Below are 24,288 nucleotides of genomic sequence, written 5' to 3' on the forward strand. Positions count from 1 at the left end.
CTATAGAATGGCGACTGGTATTGTGTTTATTGAACATTGAACAGCCGTAGTCCCATACTTCACCAGAACATGGCGTTACATTCATTGGATATCATAAATGGTCGAAACAGTAGATTGATTTACAAATTAGCAGTCAGAGTGCGTATGACAACCATGGAAGTGCTCCGTCTGCCATACGAAATCGCACTCCAGACCATAACTCCAACTGTACTTCCAGAGGGTCTAGCACGCTGGCAGGTTCGTTGCAGGCCCCAGGTTGACCCTTCTAACCAAGACACGGCTGCAACTGGCACCGAAGCAGATCCAGATTTAATCAGAAACACAACAGACATCCACTCTGCTCTCCAATGACATCTCCCTTGACACCACGGAAGTTGCATATGGCGGTGGTTTGGGACTAATAAAATGCACGCTACACGGGGTCTGGCTCAGAGCTGTCCTTGAAGTAATCACATTGCTGCTACAGACGCAGTAGATGCTCCAGAGCCGTACGCCGTACACGATGGTCTTCGCTGTCGGTAGTACCATGTGGCATTCCGCAGCCCGTTCTTCTTCTGACAGTAGATTCGCTTGACCATCGCTTCCAGCATTTATGTACAGTTGCTATGTTCCTGCGATGTCTTTCTGCGGTATCGTACAAGCAACATTCAGCTTCTCGTAGCATTATTACACGACCTCTTTCAACTACTACTAGCGCCACTGTTATGCGTCTGGCGCAAAATTTGAATAGAAATCATCTTTCAGTTGTAGAAACACGCCTACCAACTTCCCTTTATGATATTTTTCCGTCAGTGTATATACACCCACTTGGAAAGGTAAACTCTATTTATTTAACTTTGCTTCATGAAATACAAGTTACAAACAAAATTTCTATATGAAGATGAAAACAAGAAGTTTTATTGTTTATAAGCACAAGTTAAGCATGGGCAATGTGTCCGCCTCGTGCTCTGTAGCAGACAGCTTAATGGTAGCCAAACGCGAACTGTTAGCTCATTTGTTACTGTGTGCACCGCACCTGTGATATGGTTCCGCAGGCTAGTGAGAGTTGTGGTAAAGGTGGTACGTAAACTGCCTCGTTTTACACAGCCCCACAAGAAAAGTCGTGTGGTGTGATCTCAGGAACGAGAACATAAAGAGGCAAGTCTTCTCCTTCCGTGTTACCTATCCATCGTTGAAGAAAGGAGTGATTCAAATGTCGTCCGACATAAAGGTGCCAATGGGACGAAGCTCCATTCTGTTGAAACATATAGTCCAGTGAGTCTTCGGTAAGTTGGGGAAAGAATCATTGTTCCATCATATTCAGATCCCACAAATACTTTGCGTAAGAGAATAGACAAAATATTCGTTTTGAGTTAACGCACAAAACTCCCTTAGCTTCACTACGTCTCTCCAAGTTGTAATGTTTCACAGGAAAATTGCAGATTCCGTATCTGAACATTGCGTCTGTTTAACTTTTCACTAAGCAGGAACGACTGCGGGAGACATCCTTCATCCATCATTTTTCCTACATGTCGACACTATATTGTACAAGGTGGCAACCAGTCAAGGAATATTTTGTGGAACTGATTTTAAAAATTTTGTATTTCAAAAGCCCCAGTAATATCCTTAAAAAGTTTATAGCAGATTAACATCGGTCATGGTACGTGAACCAAGCTGCTGTCTTTCCGAACCGAGAGAGTTGTGTTCGCTAGAAGCTGCTGATAACAGCCACCTTCAGCCATCTGCAGAATTTTTTGGCAAATTCACACTGTGGAGGATAGTCACTGAATGATAACTAAGTATTTTCAGAAAACTACATTTTTTCATGAATTGCCAGCCGATTTACAGGGACATTTACCATCTTCCTCAAACCTCGTACAGCATTTGGGATTGTAACCGATTATCTGGAGGCTTCTCTCAAGAGAGAACTAAATTGTGCCCTCGTTATGTCCTGCCGTAGGTGGCTGAATACCCATTGATGGAACTATTTCTTATTGAAAGAGTTCAGTGGCTTGAAAAGTGGCTTGCCCTAGGAACGTAGTAAAGATGCTGTATGTCTGGGAACGCATAATGCCACAATGTCGTATTCCATGTAACATTCAAAAACTTTGTGTGGGTCGAGTCACTGCCGGTGAAAAGCTGGCCAATACTCGCTGGATTGCTCAAAATTCTTCTTCGTTAATAGGGCCTCTCTCATATGGGCGATGGATCCTATCGGCAATCCACTATCGACGTAATTTTGAGGTCTAATTCGCTTGTAGACAATGAACATAAAAATGAACGGGTCACTCCAACCGCTACTTATTCCTTACATGTCGCACTACCAATGGCCTTTTGCCTTTTAGAAGCAATTACTCGAGAAGAAAGATGATTATCGGGAGTAAGTTTAATCTCATCAGTACCGAATACCCTTTCGTTTTCGGCCAAAAATTTGAAGGTTGTCACTACTGACTCTGACAGGATATAGAATCCAGTGATGGATTTCCTGTCAACTCTGAATCTCTGTACTCTTGAATGTCCACAAGAGTGTTCGCTCATAAATTTCTGGAGCCTGTGGTACCCAGATAATTTTTGCTCAAACAATTTTGAAATTTCAGATGTTCTCCGTAATGGAAGGCTGCCTCGCAAGTGTCCTAAGGGATGAGAGGAAAACCACTGAAAACTCTCTGCTAGAGCAGTTTCCTGGTAGTTGGTAAAAATAGCTTGTTTTCCTATATTATTCTGTGTTATCCAGAGAAAATCCGTAGCACATCATATAGCACTGCATTTTCAACTCTTGCTGCATGTAGAGCGGCCCCATGTCTTATGAATTCCAATGCCGCTTCAATTCACTCGACCTGCGACTCCCACAACGCGCTGTTTCACTTTTTACTTTTACTGCATTTACTAAAAATCACATATAATAAGACATGATTTTTTTTGTTCTAACTGCTGTGACCTTTATTCACACAAGTCGGGAAGGGTTGCATCATGTAAAATCTGACGGACAGCAAGAAGGAAGCTGCTTAGTTACTGTCAGCTGGGAATACTTGAGCCAAGTATCGGCATCTCCGTTACAAATGAATGGCTTTGTTGTTGGTTGGCTGCTTTCAGGAAACAGAAATGCAGTCGAACACTTGAGGGAATGCCTGCCGTTTTACAGTTACTTGGGGAGATTTCAGCCAGTACTGGGCACTGGTTCAGTTGTCACAATAAAGACAGGAGCCACCTCTCAGGATCAGGAATTTTGACCGTACACGAAAACTGGAAAGCTTAGTAATCAGTGTAAGTGACTATCAGGGTGGGTTGCAAGTTGGGCTCCCAACAGTGACAAACAAGATACGTGGAAAAATTCAGTGCCCCGGAGGACAGGTCGAGAGGGATGAGTAATAAGAAGGAACAGCTGAAGTATAAATCGAGTTCTCGAGAGTGAGTCGGATAGTAATCGGTCAGTCGGTGAACAATATTTTTATTGAAGGAAGCTCTGATGACGGAATACACAAAAGTAATGAATAACCCCCAACTTCCTATCTATGAAGATGTCCTAACTTTGGAAAGAACGCAACTCCGCTCCAGAAATCCCCCTTTAAGACTGGCCCAACAACTGTCAGCTGCCAATTTCAGCATGGATACTAAATGGCACGAGAGCTGGAGTGATAGTGCCTCCCCTGACAACAGTGAACTTATCTGTCCATCAGAGAAACCTAAGGGCTTTGAACTTCCACGACAGCTATGGAAAAGCCTAAACAGAATCCGAACAGGACGTGGACTATGTGCACACAATCTACACAAGTGGGGGAAGCTTCGCAGCCCTAGCTGTGACTGTGGGGCACCTAATCAAGCAATACAGCACATCGCCCAGGACTGTGAATTAAGAGCCTACCAGGGTAGTCGGGCTGACATCTTCAACGCCACACCGCCCTGCCTCGAATGGATTGCGAATTTGGACGTCAGAATTCGAAGGCTTTTGTAGCGCAAAATATCTGCTGTGATGTTACTCTTTATTGTGTTTATTTATTATATTTTATCTGAATATGTATCCTTCACTTATGTATTCTATAGTGTATTTTATCATATAATTTCATAATGTAAACCATGTGCGTAGCACCATACGCTAAATAAATTAATATTCTTGTCGATGTCGGAAACAAACGTTCAACCCCTAACATAGTCATGGGACCTGTCAAGAGGATTTTTTCGTTTCATAATTTCACGAAGACCATAATCTAGTCTAGATCAGGAGTACACAAATACGCCAGCGCTTGGGGGGGGGGGGGGGGGGGGGGGGGTCGTGTTCTCCCATACCTCTCGCCCGCTGGCAAGCGCTGTTAACATCGCTCACTTGTTAACTATGCTCGAGAAGCAAAATGGGCTCTTCTGTTTCGTTTCATGTGTTGTCGGTGTCGAAGGTTCATGGGTGTTCGTGGTGGAACAAAATTAGTAAGAAGAAAATGGCTGAGACGGACTTTAAATCTTCAGAACGAAAACGGTGACCCACAAATGGTATAAGATCTTGCATTTCTAAATTAAGCCTCAAAGCACCTTAATGTCACGAGAACTACATTTCTAGATGATCTTCTACTAATTACTGATGTTTTTGAGACAGATTTTGGTTTTAAAAGAAAACTGCTGTTGTGGGTAAATCAATCTTCAGAAAGGTCGACTGTGCTCTTTTCCAAAGTAAAATAAATATATCTTGAAAACGATACATTGAACGGTTTCTTGAATTTGTTAAATTGCAACCGGCGTTGCTAGAAAACTTTGACATTAGATGTAGTGACTTAAATCAATATGCAACTCCATTTTCAGTGGCCGTTCGAAGCACTCCTCCTGAAATTCAACGTAGTCCTTAGCTGAGGGAGCGGTGTCGCACTGAAAAACGTATTGAAATGTTTCCCTCCAGAACAGTTCGCGTAGTTGTCTCGAACAGCTGCTCGAGTCTGCAGTATGTTCTAGACCATATACTTGCGTGAAAGTGCTTTTTCAGCGATGAAATTACAAAAATAGAAGCTTAGTAGTAATCTTACCGACGTTGATCTGGCCTAAGCAATGCGTTTGTTGACGAGTTTTCTCACTCCAGTCATGGAGATCCTAAAATGAAAATAGAAGTTTCCTTCTCTTTCATAAGTAGTAGGGCAGTTCTGGGATTAACGCTTCTGTGTTAGATTAAAGGTCATGAGTAAATAGATGATTAATAATGAAAAGCCAGTGTTCTTTGATCATTGCTCTATACCTGGTAATTGTGACCAGGAAATTAAGTCGACGAGAATGATACTTTTTTCCTTAATCTCTGTTCGCTCCCTTCCTCTCCACTTCTCCACTGAACTGGGCGACAGAAAGTTAAACCTTTTGCACTGCTTTTGATTGCCGTCGAGCTGTGCAGTGTACTGTTTGCGGTGCTTCAGTACTCTTTACATTCCGCAGCGAAAAGACTGTTCTTTATTTCTTTGTTCGTTGCTGTGATGCGCCTCTACCGAAATGCAGGCTGTCAAAAGCTTTCCTACCATCTGCTGGTGTCGTCTGAACGTGTGTACCTGTCTTCAGATTTTTTGAACGAAGCGGGATTAGATAAATTCGCATTCCAAAGGAAGTGGAACATGAAGTACGAGCTGGTCGCACAAGGAAAAATATCAGAAATAAAATTTCGCACACTAACAAGCACAGAAAAAAAGACGACTCTTTTATAGCTTAATAATTGCCTGGCAAAACCTTTTGTGAACACACGGCGCATAAAACCATGCACACTAACATCAATTCATTTGCTTTTCTTCACGACATAATTGTTATAAGCTGTTACTACTTTTCATTCGATTGCAGTGTTGTACTTCCTCCCATACTATGCACACGGTATACTGCGTCATACGTATTCATTGCGCTGTAGCACAGTAGCTGTTACAACAATGCAAAGAATACTTCTAACAAGACTACAAATTCGAGCGCCAGCTGTCGGTCGAGAACTATCGGCAGCCTTCGGTCCCGTACGCGAGTAAGAGAATGCGAACTGCGCGCGCATCATGCCCGCACGGCGGTTCAAATGCTCATAGCGCCCGCGTTCCAGTCACGAGCCCAGCCCTGATATAGACCGTTTTCCTAGTAAACTGTTTTCCAAGAAAATTTCAGCAGTTCAATGAAGTTGACCAGACATACAACAGAAAATTTAGATGAGTTTCAAACTTATCTTCGTCAAACAAGATACTCTTGATTGTTCAGTACTATCTAAAGCTAGTGAAGCATTTCTTGTTGAACATTTTGGGAGTTATTAAGCGTTTACAGGAGTAATATATGTCCATCAGATCAACAAATATAAAAATGCACCTTCACTTACCTTCTGCCATGAGTGTCTTATAAGAATACCTGATTTTTTTCTTAAATCTAGAATAGCGATTTTGAAAATTTCAGTGTTTTCGTTAGCTATAAACACACTAATTTCTCCAGAATGGATGTACATTATTTAAACATTAGGCTTAATCTGTGGAAAAAACTCTAAAAAATTCAAATACCATATTTTAAGATTCCTGTACCTGCTGCATTGGTTTTATCTTCATTGCATGTTGACTGAATTTCAGTAAGACAGTTTTTTAAAGGTTGCAAATTTCCGTGAACAATGTTTATGGGTCATATGCTGAAGTTTAATCTTGTAGAAGACGATCGTGGAATGCTGACTTCCATGTGCTTCTTGAGAATGGAAAAATGGAAACAAGTTATGGTGATCTTGATAAGGATGTTGAAACAGCCAAACGTTAGAGACAAATATTCCTGTGACAGGCGTAATACTTGTATTTCTCATTATTAAATTCAGTTTATGTGTATAGCAGGGAACCCACTGTACGTTACTGAAACGCTAGTTTTATTTTGCTTGAACGTTTTTGTTGTCGCCTTTCGCGTCATTTCCACCATCAAATGCATGGGGTATCTGTTTTTCCCATTTCGTTGAAGAATTATGTCCAATGGCTCTAAAACACATTTTGATATGTTTTCTGTAGTTTGATTTTCTGCAGTACAGAATTCCCAAATTATTCCAACGTTTCTTCACTCCATATGCGCCATAGGACACGGGCCATTTGACATTGTTCCGAAATATCTGTTGTCTCATGAAATACGACAGCTACAAACGGAACTTTCGTAACTTCCTTCTCTGTCTCCTCTTGGTATATTTGTAACACAGTCAAGTACTTGATATCTGAAACACCTATGAAGACTACACGGTTTTCCAAGAGATTATTCTAATCAGATTCTAATTTAGATGCAAAATTTACTAATCGTGTAAATATACCTGGATTTACTGATTCGTTCTCTTCCCCGTGTGCAAGTAAGGGAGTTTCAAAGTTCCCACAAAAGAAAATACAGTCGATTAATTTCGACAAACTTTAAGGTTCTTCTCAACATTTGTATTACGCCCATATCTTGAAAGTATGTATGCGTCACTAAGGTTCCTAAAAGATACAGCGGAACAACATTATCAAAGCGCTTTCTTGATGTCTCATTCTTTTCAGTTTTTCCTTTCGCTTTGCATATATATCTAAAATGATCTTTTTTCGACCTTACATCACCTCAAAACAGTAAACACGAAAACCTATCTTACTTCACAGCCCCGAAGCCAACTTTTTCTGTTGGTACCATTCAGAATTACAGCTTAGAATATATTCCTCGTTGTTGCTTCTTCAAGGCTGCGGTATTAGGCTAACAGGTGCTGAACGAGTCTTTTTCTTGAATCTAATTTTCTCATGCTGTCAGGTTCGAATCCTGCCTCGGGCATGGATGTGTGTGATGTCCTTAGGTTAGTTAGGTTTAAGTAGTTCCAAGTTCTAGGGGACTGATGACCACAGCTGTTAAGTCCCATAGTGCTCAGAGCCATTTGAACCAGTTTTTTCTCACGCTGGCACAAGTTCCAAAACTTAAGTTGCTGAAGTTTTCTTACAGCCACAAAACTTATTTCTTGCTGACTAGAGGTCATGATTAAAAATTTTCTGTAAAATAAAAGTGATGAAAAAACAAAATTCAGTACCTGGAAGGGAGGACAATAATGTACTTCTGAAGTTTATCACGTTGAAAAACATGGTACATGGCATTTAAGCACAACATACGCTGTGTAAAAATGAACGACTATCACCATAACGACAATGCCGGTAGTCGGCACTGCAAGTGCGACGTTGCTCTGTCTGTCCACCGCGGTCTCACGAGCAGCTGTGTGCACAGGCGCACAGCAGTCAAAACGCCACGCCTCTGGAATCGTGAAGCGCACTGTTCCACACAGAGAACGTTGTATATTTCTCATAACCTGGATTTCGGCTGTTCACAGTTAAGAATTTTTTGTAATACAGAGATAAAGAACGAACTAGAGAAATAAGATAGCATTGTACTGAATGTAACAAAAATGTGAAGTGGAAATAGTAGGTGCTGCAGTTCCACAGTGCTTATACGTGAGCCGCCACTGGGCAGGCAGTAATGTGAACGCGGGTAGCCAGTTACAGGTCATTTTTCGGCTTTGAGTCGGATCTCTCCTTTCATTCCTGTGTCCATTGTAACTTTGGGAAATAGTCATTTTCATACATTGTCGAACGGACTTTCTTGCGGTCCAGTACTTGGATCTTGAAGCGTCTGAATGCACATCTTTGTCTCATTTCAGCCCTCAAATAACAGGCTAACATAGCTTTTGCGAAACAATGATTACCGACAGTATTCGCTGTGATACAAACATAGATACCACCTTTGAATACGCTGTACCTGAAGGGATTAAGACATCGATTGCAAAAAAACGAACAGGTTGAGGCAAATCCATAGAATACGCAGGTTGAAAGGCACTCGATCGTCACGACAAGCCTTCATAACAATGAGTCGTGAGAGGAGACAATCCGTTCACCGCCCCCCCCCCCCTTTCCACCCCAGGCCACACCATTACTTGAACATTTACTGAACTGTGTTACTGTCTAGTAAAATTGACCCCAGAGTCATATTTGTGTTTATGATATTAAAGTAAAAGTACAAGTTTCCATGTCTTAATCCTTCCTCTTCTTTGCTACCTCGTTTTTAGATCATTAAAATTGTAGAACCCAACATGATCTGACCCACATGTTAATTCGCTGATTCACTATTCATTTTGACGATTTTTTTACTGCATTGTCATACTAAATTCTGATCACTCTAAATCTCATAACAAACGGAATTTCAATCGTACAGTATAGCCTCACCTTGCGGAATGGAAAGATTGGTTGCCTCGTCTTACTCTCCTCCAGGTAATACATTCTCTCTTTCGACTTAATGTCGTGAGTCATAGAACAGACTGGTATCTGCAAACCCACGATTCCGCATTTCTGTTACCATATTTGGCGACGTAATCAGCAAGTCACTCAGAATGTAGCACCCTTATGTAACCCAGAGTGACTGTGGTTTTAGGCTTAGTTACACCAAAAAGCATTTTGTTACGTCTGTTATGTACTGTTATTTCTTCTTAAATTGGATATGTTTCTGTGTAAAGAGTGATAAACGATACTTATTCCTAGAAATAAAAAAAAAAAAAACACTTTCTTACACTCTGTCAGTCAATGTTCATTATTTCAAGCATTCATCCACTTTCAGAGCTTATTCGACGTTACACAGTAATCCGTGTTACAGAGACACTCTTTTAGTGTCATGTAGGAGTGTAATAGACATTGGAACCTGTAGTGTATCTGTAGACGAGGATCCTGTGGACTACAAATATGTTTTGGAGGTGGCTTGCAGTCCCTGAAACCCGTAATTTTGAAATAATAAAAAATGATTGAAGGACTGAAAAAAATCTGTTTTCTAACCTATTGTGTCCTACTGGAGCAGAAAATATCGTCGTCGCATCATTGATGTACATATACCGGCTGTCCCTCGTAGATGTTTCCAGGTGCATTTTCTCCTATGTTTTGGTAGATATCTGCGATTCCGTGTTTTCAGTGTGCAGCTGGAGTCAGCCCGAACAAATACCGCTCATCACGTCTTGCATACGACGGACAGTGACGTCGGAAAGCGTCGATTTGTTTGCCGTTACAAAAAAAAAAGCTATTTTTAAAGAGGAATTTACGTGCCCATTCAATAGAGCGGTCACAAATTTGTGTAGTGTGATGTTTGTTTTATCGGAATGTATTACAGGGAGAGCAAAACACGGAGATAACCAATAGTCCAGTACTGAAAATTGCTGCTGCGTGGCTGTAGCAGTCAGCGTGGGCCATGTCGGTTCTGTCAGTGCTGGAGCAATGTTTATTCTTCGTGTTTTTGCTGTGCCTGTTAATACAAAAGATAAAAAGAATATCGCAGTAGAGCACTTTGTGATCTTCTAGGAAATGGGCACATAAGATTACACTTTAAAACTAATTTTGTTTGTAACATCTCTTAGGAAGAACACCCCGTAGAGCATCAGTATCATTCTGGTGGGAAGACCAGTGTGAATCAAATATCAATTGAATTTTTATAAGTTTATTGGAGCTTCAGAAAATTCACACACACGAAATTACTTTTCTACTAGCCTCCTCAATGAAAAACACATATTTTTCAGTGGAAACACCCAGTTTTCGTGAAATCAACGTGGCTGTCACAGCAACCAGTTGCGCACTAACGCTTATGCAGCGTCATCCTCGAACTGCTTCCTTTAGTGGATCAAACAATTGAAAATCACATGGTGGTAGGTCCGAACGGCGTGAAGAATATTGTAATATGGTCCAGAATAGTTCCTGAATTTTTTGTTGAAATCGGGTGTCAGGAATTGTGAAGTACAATGACACCGCGGACTGGAAATGCGCGTCTTTTCCGACGATAGGCACCCCTCGTTTCGTCCAAATTTGGTAGTAGCACTCAAAGTTCACAGTAGGCCGTTTGTGGAGAAATTCTATGAAAAACACTCCACTAAAATCAAAATTATTGCAAGAAGCTTCCACACGGGGTGACGGTGTTTGGAGTTAGATGATACTAATGCGTCATTTATACACCATTCCCGGCAGCTTTTTTTCGATTCTGGAAGTGATAGTGCACCCTCGGTTCATTGCAGTTCATTATCTGTTTCAAAATATATTCCCTTTCAGCTTGGTGATGCGTAAGTAGCCTTTTGCATACCCCGAGACGATGGAATGTGATTTCTTTGAAGTCAGTACCGCCATTAGACTGTTAATTATCTACAGTGTTATATTTACACATTCATGATTTCGGCTTCAAAGTGCCGTTATGAAGTGTTTTCTGAAAGCAGGTTTGACAAAAACAGTGAAATACATAGTAAGTGATATAACCGTATAACAGTCCGTATTTGTAATGCTTACTTACAAGTATTATAAATTGCCTAAGATGACATACTGTCTCGTATTAAACTACACTGTTAGACATGTTGTCTAAGAGTTGATGTTTCTGGCAGAGCCTACCGCTTTGTTTCATTACTGAGTACACCATTTTGACTGAATGACAGTTGGCTAAGTGTCAAATTGTCTTGAGCAAAGACATTCCTGTTACAAGCAGGTAACCTTCCTTTTTTTTTTACTCAGTGTCTGATAGGATAGGAAAGGTTAGGAAGAATTTATTTTCTTAGGTGGATGTTACATCTTTGCAGTATCTGTTTATCTTAGTATACAATGAAGTTGCCTGCTCATAAACATAAACAGTAACAAACCTCTCGATAATATTCGTTGCATCCAGAAATATAAAAGTCCAGAAATATCGATCCTTAGACAGTGTGTCTAACAGTGTAGTTAAATACGACAGTATCCCATCTTAGGCAATTTATAACACTTGTAAGTAAGCATTACAAATATGGATTGTTATACGGTTATATCACTTGTTATGTATTTCACTGTTATTGTCTAACCTGCTTTCAGAAAAGACTTGACAATGGCACTTTGAAGCCTAAATCATGATTGTGTAAGTGTAAATGTAACACTGTAAATAAACAACAGTCTAATGTCGGTACTGACTTTAAGGAAATATATTACGACCTTGACCGCACATTATATATATATATATATATATATATATATATATATATATATATATATATATATATCTGCTTGTGTCTGTGTATGTGCGGATGGATGTGTGTGTGTGTGTGTGTGTGTGTGTGTGTGTGTGTGCGCGCGCGCGCGCGCGAGTGTATACCGTCCCTCTTTCCCACTAACGTAAGTCTTTCCGCTCCCGGGATTGGAACGACTCCTTACCCTCTCCCTTAAAACCCACACCCTTTCGTCTTTCCCTCTCCTTCCCTCTTTCCTGATGAAGTAACCGTGGGTTGCGAAAGCTTGTGAAATGTGAGTTGTGCGATGAGGAGACGCTGCTCCCACCATGCTGTCCAGAGCTGTAAATAATGATCGTCTGAGCACTACCATGGCTTACGCCAACCTCAGTAGCGATTTCAGTAACTGTTATTTTGGGATCGTATAAATAAGCTGGCTTATAACGTGACGTCGAAGAGATTCTTTCTTGCTTGTAGTCCTCGTAAGAACAGTTTGTGCCATGCGTACATCCGAGTCTCTGTGTCTCTGTTAGGGTACTGCTCCGAACTGTACCACAAGTCTTTTTAAAACTTCAGGCCTATTTACGCTCTCTCTTGTGAGACACTTGATCATCATACTTTGGACAACAGATGATGACATCAATTGCTCTGGCATTGCGATTCTGACCAAAGAAACGGTAGCACAACGCCATAGCTGTGCAGAACAAACATTGGAAGCAATCGCAACAGTGGCCGGAAGTGCGCTAGTCTCCGTTCAGAAACAGTAACGTAAAACAAAAATCCGATTTATATTTGATTCACCTTGGTAGTACTAATTTAGACCTTGTCGTGGCCTTTGCGGCAGCTTCCTCAAAATTTACCTGAACCAGTGAAGAATTGCAGCCGGCCGGTGTGGTCGATCGGTTCTAGGCGCTTCAGTTTGGAACCGCGCGGCCGCTACGGTCACAGGTTCGAATCCTGTCTCGGGCATAGATGTGTGTGATGTCCTTAGGTTAGTTAGGTTTAAGTGGTTCTAAGTTCTAGGGGACTGATGACCTCAGAATTTAAGTCCCATAGTGCTCAGAGCCATTTTGAAGAATTGCATGTGCAGGTGTTTATGTTGCAGGAGGCCGGCGTAGCACGCACCGGTCGTGCGCGCAGCTGCAGCCCTACTCGTCCACTGTGCGCACCGTCGAGATCATCGTGACGCTGGTGCTGCTCTTCCTCATGTCGTGGACGCCCTACACCGTCGTCACCCTCATCGGACAGTTCGGGGACCAGTCGCTCGTCACTCCGTGGGTGGCCTCATTGCCCGCGTTCTTCGCTAAGGTGAGTACACTGAGTAGCACAGATACAAACTCCTTCTCATTTGTGGCGCACACTGTACAATGTCATGTAGCCAGAAGAAGAACCTGGTACCGCTCACAGCCAAAATATTTAATTTGACTTTGAATCACACCCTGCCATTCACACAAAGTAACCCAAATTACTTTTTACTTGTGGCGCATTTAACTTGTATCACACTTTGCCATTCAGACAACGTCTAAGCTGAGGTGTGTGTAGTGAACACTGACGAGCAGGTCACAGGCTGTCCAATCACGACCGTTGCGGGCTTCAGTTATGGCAATATTTGTGCCGAGTAGTCAACTCCTGGGCAGAGCACACATGCGTATGCGAAGAAGGCTGGCGCTGCAGTAAAGGGGTAGGAGCGGCATGGCTGAATTTGTTTATTTATTTACTTCTTAAGTAAAGACCTACTACCTGTTACTATACAGCAGGTCGTACATTGTGTGATTTTATATGGTGATTCACGAAGATATGCAAATATTTGAGTATGTTATTCTACAAGTAAAACTAAAGAAAAAAGTTCATATAAACATAGGTCCGCAAATGTTTAGTTAAGGAGTTACGGCTAATGAAAGATTTTTCCTGAAATTTAGCCACTTCGCTAATATGAAGCCATCGAAAAACTGTACGAGGTGAAAGTAAAGCACGATTTCCGTTTATTTTGTTGTGATTGATATGGAGAATCTAATAAAACATGTTCGCGAGATGTATCTGCAGTAATTTTCCAGAACAGCCAGAGAAGCAAAGACGTAACATGTTCAGGAGGTGTGTCTGCACTAATTTTCCAGAACAGCCAGAGAAGCAAAGACGTAATTTCGTAAAAATTTTAATTTATTAACTGCTTCACCCAATTTGTTTTTTAAATTCCAGACAATGGCACAAAGTTTTAAACAAAAGTTGTAGAGAGTTTAATTTTAGAAAAATGGTGGTAATAACGTTAACTGAAACTGTATGAATATGTCAGATAATCTGCATTGATTAATACTATAGCACACGTCAATTCATATTAAACCGGAAAAAACAAAGCTCAGTGTTAAGGTAACGTTATTACCATCATTTTTCCCCTTAGTTAAAGTAGGGCACCAGCTGCCTCATTCTACCTTCCTCAGTATCTTTAAATTTTTTCCTACCAAGTGAAATATATCCGCGCTTGACCCCACGCGCTCCCGTAACTGCACTCGCTCACACCCACTAGTCCATCGCTGGTAAGTCACTGACCCTCATTCACCACAACGTGCCCATCCTCACTCACATGTTCCCTTTGTGTGTCTCTGTGAGTTTTTTCTGTCTCACAGCTACAGTCTCCACCGTTCTGTCCTCCTACTATTGTCTCCTCTCTCTCTCTCACTGTCTCCCTCTTGATCTCTCTTTCTGCCACTATCTCAATGATTCCTTCCTGCTGCTTCTGTCTCTTCTCACTGTCGCTTTCCCTCTCTTCCTCATCGTCATTGCCACAGACTCTTTATCTCATTGTCACTTATTCTCTCCCTCATACACCTTCTCTTTATACTATACCACTAACACTGTCTCCTTCACTCTTTTCCTAGCACTGTTCTGTCAACTATATTCCACTGCAACTCCGTCTGTCTGTCTATTTCCATCATTATTTCTATGCCACACCTACTATTTACTTTCTACTAGTATTTATTATTCTTTCTTCTCTTCCCCATTGCCAGTGTCCCCTTCTGTCAGCAGAAATACACGCGAATGTGTTCGCAAACCAAAACATTTGGGAAAAATTTTGAAGGTGCTGAGGAAAGTAGAATGAGGCAGATATTTCCCCAGTTTTCGATGAGATTCTTTTAAATTATGAGCATATTACACTTTTTGTATTCCGATAGGAGTATTTTTCCACTGGTTCCCTTCTTTCCCTTCTACAGAAGGGTATGTCAATGTGAAAAGAACTTTATGGATCAGTAAATTTTGATAGTTTACTTGCATGGAATTGAAATAACGCAAAACTAATTTTACACCTCAAACCGAATTCTACGTGCACACAAATGTTGAATGTGATTCAGCGCTACAACATGGGGTTTCCATGAGCCTACCGATTATAGCGGAGACACTTCAAAGCATATTTCTTCGTGTTACGTCAATTTATAACCTCCGTTTCCACCTCACACACGATATTACGTGCTTATTCTATGTGTGCAACTAGTGTAACGTGGAAGTACTGTAACTCGGTAACGGATAAAGATATCAAGAGAATTTTAAAGGTAGTTCGAGGTTGGGATGGTAGGAATACATCTCAAAAATTACCGTCATTTGCATAGCCATATTATAATCCACGGCTTGGTTCTGGTACACAAAAAACATGTTTTTGAATTGTTTGCGATAACGGATAAATATTGTTGATAACGCATAATAGCATTTTTAGATAAATGCCTGCAGAACACACCGCTACAATTTTACCAATTTCTTGCTTATATTTATTATTTGTTCTTCGCCTCACGCCGTATTTTATTTGCGTGTTTTACGTGTGTAAGTAGAGTAACTTTGTACTTCTGCGTCTAGTTAGCGGATAATGAGATCCAGAACATTTTCAACTTTATTCGAGATTGTACAGAATTCCGCAGCTTGGTTTTGCTACCTAAAAAGTAATTTTTCGGATTTTCTAAATTGTACCTCCAGAAGGTCCTTACGGCGCACCTTGGACCACATCTAATTGAAAAAGAACCAAAGGATTTGCTCCATTTGCCTACGCTGAATAAGTGTGCAATATTCTGATTTTGACACAGTGCTGTACAATGGTTGTAGTAAGACGAACCTTTGTTGGGTATAAAAATGGTGCCTAACCCAAGGGCTGTCCAAAGGACTTGACATTACCTTTCTATCACCAATAGAACCCGAGGTATGGGCCCGGAAAAAAGCCATATTTATGTATGACGTTTTGGAACATATTAGTGACTTGGTGGAAATGAACGAAAGTGCGAGGGCATGTTGGACAAGTCCCACAATCGTGCACAGGAAACTGGGCGTCACACTGCGAGAGGCCAGAGTGACTATAGTACTAGTTGTGACTCGCAGTTGAAGGTATGGGAGAGGATAGTGTGTATCAATCACTGTGCAGGCGCTCTTCAGTGAAACATGGCCCGGAGCTGGAGGCCTAGTCGTGTACCCTTGATGACAGCACGACACAAGGCTTTACGCCTCTCCTGCGTCCTTCAAAATCGGCGTTGACGGACGCAGGCGAGGTGTAAAGCCTTGTGTCGTGCTGACTGGGCTGTTGACGGCTGGAAAGTTGTTGCCTGGTCGGACGAGTCTCGTTTCAAATTGTATCAAGCGGATGGACGTGTACGGTTATGGAGACAACCTCATGAATACAATTCCCCCGCATGTCGGCAGGGGACTGTTCAAGCTGGTTTAGCCGCGTGGTATCAGGCGCCTTGTCACGATCCGTGGAGCTCCCCCCGTCGGAGGTTTAAGTCCTCCCTCTGGCATGCGTGTAGGTGTTTATTGTCCGTAGCGTAAGTTTATTTAAGTTAGATTAAGTAGTGTGTAAGCTTAGGGACCGATGCAGTTTTGTCATGTATGACCTTACTACAAATTTCCAAGCTGGTGTAGGCTGTATAATGATGTGACACGTGTGCTGTTTTAGTTATATGGGACTTCTGATACGTCTAGACGTGACTCTTATAGATGAAAGGTACGTAAGCATCCTATTTTATCACCTGCATCTGTTCATCTCCAATGTGAATTCCGATACACTCGAGCAATTCCAACACCACAATGCGACACCCCACACGTCCAGAATTGCTACATGGTGGCTCCAGAAACACTCTTCTGAGCTTAAACACTTCCACTGGGTACCAAACTCGCCAGACATGAACATTATTGAGGATATTTGTGATGTCTTGCAGCGAGCTGTTCCACCACCTCGTACTCTTACGGATTAATCCGCAGCCTTTCAGGATTCATTGTTCAATTCCTTCCAGCACTATTTGAGACATTAGTCGAGTCCATGTCACGTCGTCCTGCGGCAGTTCTGCGTTCTCTCAGGCACCCCACACGTTATTAGGCAGATGTAACAGTTTCTTTGGCTCTTCGATATATATCTGGTCCAAGTTCTATCGAGATATTTACCTGTGATACATCATTCGAAATTTGCTTTCGTTCTTCAGTTTTGCACACAGGTGTACTTCTGAACCTCTTTGATAATGTAGACGGTTTCGTTATCGCTTAATGTGGACACATTTCTTTCAGTCTTATACAGAGCCAATGGGGACGAGTAACAGAGACACAACATGCATACATATACCCGTATACGTACATGTACTCAGAAATAATTCCATAAAAATATATACAAGATTTTAATTTTTATGTGGAAAAGATTGCCCCAGAAACAAATTCGAGCCTCCCGGGTTTGGTCCAGTGTTTTTGGCAGATTTTCATAGGTTTTCAGGCAAACATGGTAACTGGAGTTATTCTCTCCCATTTATTCCCAGTTGGGATATCCTCCGGCCCACGACTACATCTTCTGATAATTTCCTGTAAAGAACCGATGGTCTGTAATGCGTCGGGTCAGTGAAGGAGAGCTGCAAAAAATGCATTTTGTTAACACAAACAGGAAACCGGCAGAGGACAGTGCCACAAGTTAACTCAAAATCGTAAATAGAGTAGACATATATTTCATTAGTTAGTGATGATAGAGATCTAAACCTCTGACATGCTCAGGGGAAATAAAATAAATACAATCTCTCTCTCTCTCTTTCTCTCTATCTCTATCTCTCCATCTCTCTCTCTCTCTCTTTCTCTCTCCCTCCCTCCCTGCCTTCCCCTCTCCCATCCCTCCCTCCCTCCTTCCCCCTGTTCCCCCCTCCCCTCTCCATATGTATACTATCCTCTTTATTGAGCAATGAGAAACATGCCAAACATAACATCACTACCAGAAATGTTGTCCTAAACACTTTGTTGTAGGTTTTGTAAATAGCATAAGAAAAAAATTTGCAACGCAAAAACATATTAATTTTTATAAAGAAAGTAATGTAATAAATATATATTTTATTACGAATGCCACACAAAACGAAAAATGAGCAAAGAAAACCTCTGCCTCCACAAAACTCTTTAGAGATAACATCACTTATTTGGTTTGTTTATATTTTTTAAAGTATGTGGGAGTCGCTATCGGTGGAAAAGTGCCTATTTCACTTGATATTCAACGATACTGGAAAGCATACATTATGTTTTCCAGAGCAGTGCTTGCAGTAAGAATAAAAACAATGACTAATGCTATCAAATTAATCTTACAATCTTGATATTCTTCCCACAAACAGTGTTAACTTTTTCGTCTCTACATTTGCCAAAGATGCACGACCTGCACAATACTCCAAACTAGACTGTATCATCTTATGATGAATCGCCAGGCGATTCGAAACCAGTCATGAATAAATAAAAATTGAAGAAAAAACGGCGATTTGTTCCAGGAATTCCTGAAACCTATATCAAGACTGTCGCAGTGTTCCAAATCCCGAATGGATAAAAGTTTTAAAATAAATTGCGTCTAGTAATAGTAAACTTGTCGATTTGAAGGATGACGTAAGCAATACCGTGGCAGATCTTTATTTGTCAGTAACTAATGTTTGTGTAATTTGTAAACAACAACCAAGATACATAAGCCACGTAAGATGTAAACCATAGTAACAGTATAAGGCTGCTCACAGAGACTGTAAATAAAATGGTTTTCCTTTTGGGTATACGTGTTCGTCTCATAGCCTATGCGATGCTACAGCCCATTTCTAAGTTTCCTTGAGGTGGGGGTAGTGATCGGTGCTGAATCTCCTGACGTGGAAGCATCCCTCTGCGAGAGGCCTGAGAGCAAAGGGCCTGAGAAGTGTTCTCGGAAACTCTATCGGCTGATAATGTGCCGTTTCTGCTTGGCAGGCATCGGTGGTGTACAACCCGATCGTGTACGGCCTGTCGCACCCGCACTTCCGCGCGTCCATCAAGCAGTACCTGTCGGGCTACCGGGGGCCGTGCTCCGCCTCCGGGCTGCTGCCCACCGCGGCACCGCCCACCACGTGGGGCAGCCTGGTGCTGCGCCGGCGGCCGCGCGCCATCTCCAGCCCGGGCCACGTGCAGCACGTGCGTTGCTTCCTGCCGCCGCAGCACCGCCGCCTCAGGCACTACCACAGCGAGCCTCCGGACCCACCGTCCCTCGACGGCAGCCGCTGCCTGGTACGTGGCTCTACAGCTTTTTTCACGCATGAACACTGTCCGTTCGTAGAGGCTTTGGTGTTACAGAGAAATGAACAAACAGATAGCAGTGTAAATGTAAATGTCGTGTGACTAGGGCCTCTCGTCGGGTAGACCGTTCGCCGGGTGCAAATCTTTCGATTTGATACCATTTCGGCGACTTGCGCGTCGATGGGGATGAAATGATCATGATTAGGACAACACAACACCCAGTCCCTGAGCGGAGAAAACCTCCGACCAAGCAGGGAATCGAACCCGGGCCCTTAGGATTGACATTCTGTCGCGCTGATTACTGAGCTACCAGGGGCGGACACAGATAGCATTGTTAGCTGGAGACACCGACGGGTGGAAACGGTTACTCATCAGGACACTACAGTTCCTTCTGTCATGTAATTTCCTAGCCGAGCTTGCGTGCTGTTTCCTTTTCGTCGTTGTGAAAATCAAGGCGCGTTTCTGATAGTCAGGGGAAGAGGTTTTAGCTAAGCCTGAAAATCACTGACTGGTCCATCCCTAAGCCAGAAACCACCTAAATGGGTTGTGGACAGAGCTTGCTAGGAAGTCTTAAAGGGCTTGTCATTTTCCATGACGGCAGGCTTTCTTGCAGCACCCTTGAGAAACGTAATTTTAAAATTTCCATATCTTCACCTACATCTCTATTTACATCTTCAAACATATTGTACAACGCGACAGCCGGCCTGAGTGGCCGAGCGGTTGTAGGCGCTACAGTCTGGAACCACGCAACCGCTACGGTCGCAGGTTCGAATCGTGCCTCGGGCATGGATGTGTGTGATGTCCTTAGGTTAGTTAGGTTTAAGTAGTTCTAAGTTCTAGGGGACAGATGACCACAGCAGTTAAGTCCCATAGTGCTCAGAGCCATTTGAACCATTTGCAACGCGATATATGGTGCTTGATTTAGGGTACCTTGTACCAGTACTAGTCATACCCTTTCCCGTTCCACACGCAAACGGACCGAGGAAAAAACGACTGTCTACATGCCTTTGTACCCGTCCTAATTTCTGTCATTTTCTCTTGGCAGCCATTACACGGGATACACAAGTTGTCTCAGAAATGTTGCGACAAACATCGTGGAGTTGCAGAGGGTGTCTAGAGGAACAAATCGAGGATCCGAAGGAGTGTCCGGAAACATCATCAAATGATTAAAATGGCTCTGAGCACTATGTGACTTAACTTCTGAGGTCATCAGTCCCCTAGAACTTAGAACTACTTAAACCTAACTTAAGGACATCACACACAATCACACACATCCACGCCCGCGGCAGGATTCGAACCTGCGACCATAGCGGTCGCGCGGTTCCAGACTGTAGCGCCTAGAACCGCTCTGCCACCCCGGTCGGCAAACATCATCGCACGACGCTGCAGTGTGTTGAAATTATAGGCGTGTAGGCACCAGCGCCTGCCTCTAGGCTACTCCTTTGGCAGCAAACGTGACCTTGTAGGCTGACAGAATGTAGTTGGAACGTCTCTCAGAGTGGTATGTTATTCAGTGACCGCGACTGATTGCCGCGAACGCCAGTGCAGAAGATGGAGCCAGTTTCAACGTAGTCAGCCCTTGTCTCACGTGTTTGCGATGCTCAGCTGCCTCGGTTAATGAGGGTTGTGGACACCTATTTCCATCTGCAGCTTATGTGTCTCCCCTGTTCAGAAAAACATTGGCGATTTTGGAGGTTTCTAGTAGGCAAATAAACTACAGTTAGAAACCCGTGTCCGAATCCGTCATTCACTGAGGCAACAGAGCGTCGAGTTCACAGGAGACAAGGCCTTTCTACGCATCAACTAGCGCAATCTTCTCCACTGGCGGTGAAGGCTATCAGTCACAAACAAACAACATTGCGAGACGTTCCGCCTGTGAGGTAGCCTACTGGCAGTCACCGCCGCCAGTAATTTCGACATTCTGTAGCGTCGTAGGATGGCGTTTTCGGACGTGGATTCCTAGCCTAGACTTCTTGCAGAAGACTGGCTCTACAAGTCCTCGAAGCTTGTCACAACATTTCTGCGACAACCTGTATAAGGGGCAGACAAATGAATACCACACAGAAGGAAAACAAATAAGTAAGCTATTTATCATTTGTAAGGTAATCAAATTACAGCTAATGCATTTATTTCGGCGTGAAAAAGACGGTCAATGCCTTCAGGGAAAAATGCTTGCGGTTGCCTAGGGAACACTGATTGTAGCAAGACTTCCTCATGTTCCGTCCGAAGCAAATATACGGCTAAGAATGCCTTTTTCCAAGAATCCTAAAATATGAAAATGGCGTGGAGAGTGATCCGGACTGTACGGACGATGTGAAAGGGTTTCCAAACAAAACTTCTGCAGCGTACTCGAAATAACCTTGGCAACATGTGGCATGGCTATGAAGGCACTGACCGTCTTGTTTCACAGCGAGATAAATGTATTGTTACGGCGATTAGTTTTGACCTAATAAGCAGTTTACTTACATTTTCCGTTTGCCTCGTTTGCATTTGACTGCTCCTTATATGTTGGACACAGTGGGACCTTTCTGCAGTCTGTCGCAAATGTTGGTTCTCTAAGCGTATGCCCATTTGAGTTAAAGGAACTTTTACGTAATGCTTGTATGTTGATTAGACTTACCGGTACAACATGTAGCAGCACGCTTCTGAATTGCTTCGATCTCTTTTATCCCACCAGGTGTGGACTGCAAAAATTCGACTAGTATTCTGGAGTGGAAAACACATGTGTTCCATACACGATCTCTTTTACAGATAACACTTTCCTCGAATTCTCTCAATAAACCGAAGTCGACCGTTCACGTACTTTGGAACTACAGTTATGTGTTCGTTGTGTTTCCATGTCACTTTGCAACGTTACAACTAGCGCGTGCCTGATAGTCCCTGCAGTCGCACTATCCTCTGTGCCTTCGGTGGCTGAGATAGATACAGCGTCTGCCATGTAATCAGGAGATCCCGTGATCGAGTCCCGGTCGGAGCACACATTTTCTCCTGTGACCGTTGATGTATACCAACGCCCGTCAGCATCTGAAGGTATTAATATATAATTATAATTTACATATATGGTTGCCCTTAGCAAAGAGGTACAAGAGATGTACAGATATCCCGGCGGAGGTTCGAGTCCTCCCTCAGGCAAGGGTGTGTGTGTTTGTCCTTAGGATAATGTAGGTTAAGTAGTGTGTAAGCTTAGGGACTGATGACCTTAGCAGTTCAGTCCCATAGGATTTCACACACATTTTTGAACATGTACAGATAAATAAATTTCCTTACAAATAAACCGTCCATGAAGGACACCGTTACATTGAACTTGACGGTTATGTCACATATGTACACAAGACAAGACATGCACAAATAAATGAAGATCAAAACATGTAAACAATACAGGAATAACACAAATAACATTGACCACAATGATCGTGATGATAACGTCACAGACGTATACAAGATGTGGGAAGGTAAACATGTATTCAAGATGAGTGTAAATCAAAATAAACCGCTCACAATGATAATTTTCACAGCGTCGGAGAGGGAAAAAATACACATCCATATGACACATAAAGAAATGTGAAACAAAACTGCACTTTACACTGCAAAAACCTTTATGAAAGGCTTATTTGTTAGAAATGCCAACATGGAAATTACGCAATACAGAATTAAGGAAAGTGACATAAGAGTTGCCCTTAAGTGGCATTGTTCATCGAAGGGCGCTATTAAATCGATACAGAACGGATGTCAGTTCAATCCTATGGTCAATCAAAACAAAAAATTTTCCACTGACACATTTTATTGAACTGATTAAGGGTATGATATATAGGCTGGGGTAGATAGCCGCTTCACGTTTTCGTCACCCGTGCACATATTTTATTATCTTATAAGACGTACAAAAGTAAGATTCGTGGCTTTTCTTTTTCCAAAGAACCCACAATCAGTATGTATAAAGTACTCAGTACTGATCTTTGGGAGGCCTCCTTCTCATTTACTAGGTTTCACAGTGTCAGCTGTGCGAGCCGCGTGGGCGGACTCAAATGACAAGGAAAAGAATTGTTCGTGCACCTAACTTTGTACACCCTTAATTTAAGCATGCAGTTAAATGGTGTCAGCTGTTCGAGCCGTGAAAACGATCTAGAGTGTTAAGAATCTAAAAACTGATATTTCGTTCAAAAATGGTTCAAATGGCTCTGAGCACTATGGGACTCAACTGTTGAGGTCATTAGTCCCCTAGAACTTAGAACTAGTTAAACCTAACTAACCTAAGGACATCACAAACATCCAAGCCCGAGGCAGGATTCGAACCTGCGACCGTAGCGGGATCTTTCGTGTACCTAACTTTGTACATCGTAATATTTTACCCGACCCTTACATTCTAACATACAAAATAATCCTAACATGCTTTAATCAACGTTACATGCACTACTCTGCTAAGGTAAAATGTCTTCTATGCCAACTGCAGGGTACATATGGGATGCCTCTGTGTGCTGTACCAGAAATCTTATGAAATATTAGTGCGCGTCTGGTTTTCACCTTTCACGCTTGAGTCACTACACTGAACACCTCGCATGTTATACAATAACACGTGAATCCATCGCACTGTATTTCAGTTAAATATACAGGGTGGTCCATTGATAGAGACCGGGCCAAGTATCTCACAAAATAAGTATCAAATGAAAAAACTACAAAGAACGAAACTCGTCTAGCTTGAAGGGGGAAACCAGATGGCGCTATTGTTGGCCCGCTAGATGGCGCTGCCATAGGTCAAACGGATATTAACTGTTTTTTTTTTAAAAGGAACCCCCATTTCTTATTACATATTTGTGTAGTACGTAAAAAATTTGAATGTTTTAGTTGGACCACCTTTTTCGCTTTGTGACAGA

At 42.3% G+C, this 24,288-nt stretch overlaps 1 protein-coding gene across 1 annotated transcript in view; it reads left to right on the plus strand.

Annotated features, from left to right (window-relative positions):
• LOC124710605 (melanopsin-like) overlaps nt 1–24,288 on the plus strand; it is an 87,559-nt gene that overhangs the window by 9,353 nt on the left and 53,918 nt on the right. The window contains exons 3-4 of the mRNA XM_047240943.1: nt 13,017–13,219; nt 19,118–19,411. Coding sequence (XP_047096899.1) covers nt 13,017–13,219; nt 19,118–19,411 — 497 coding nt within the window. The remainder of the gene's footprint in view (nt 1–13,016; nt 13,220–19,117; nt 19,412–24,288) is intronic.

Source organism: Schistocerca piceifrons, chromosome 1 (genome assembly GCF_021461385.2).
Source record: "Schistocerca piceifrons isolate TAMUIC-IGC-003096 chromosome 1, iqSchPice1.1, whole genome shotgun sequence".
NCBI lineage: Eukaryota > Metazoa > Arthropoda > Insecta > Orthoptera > Acrididae > Schistocerca > Schistocerca piceifrons.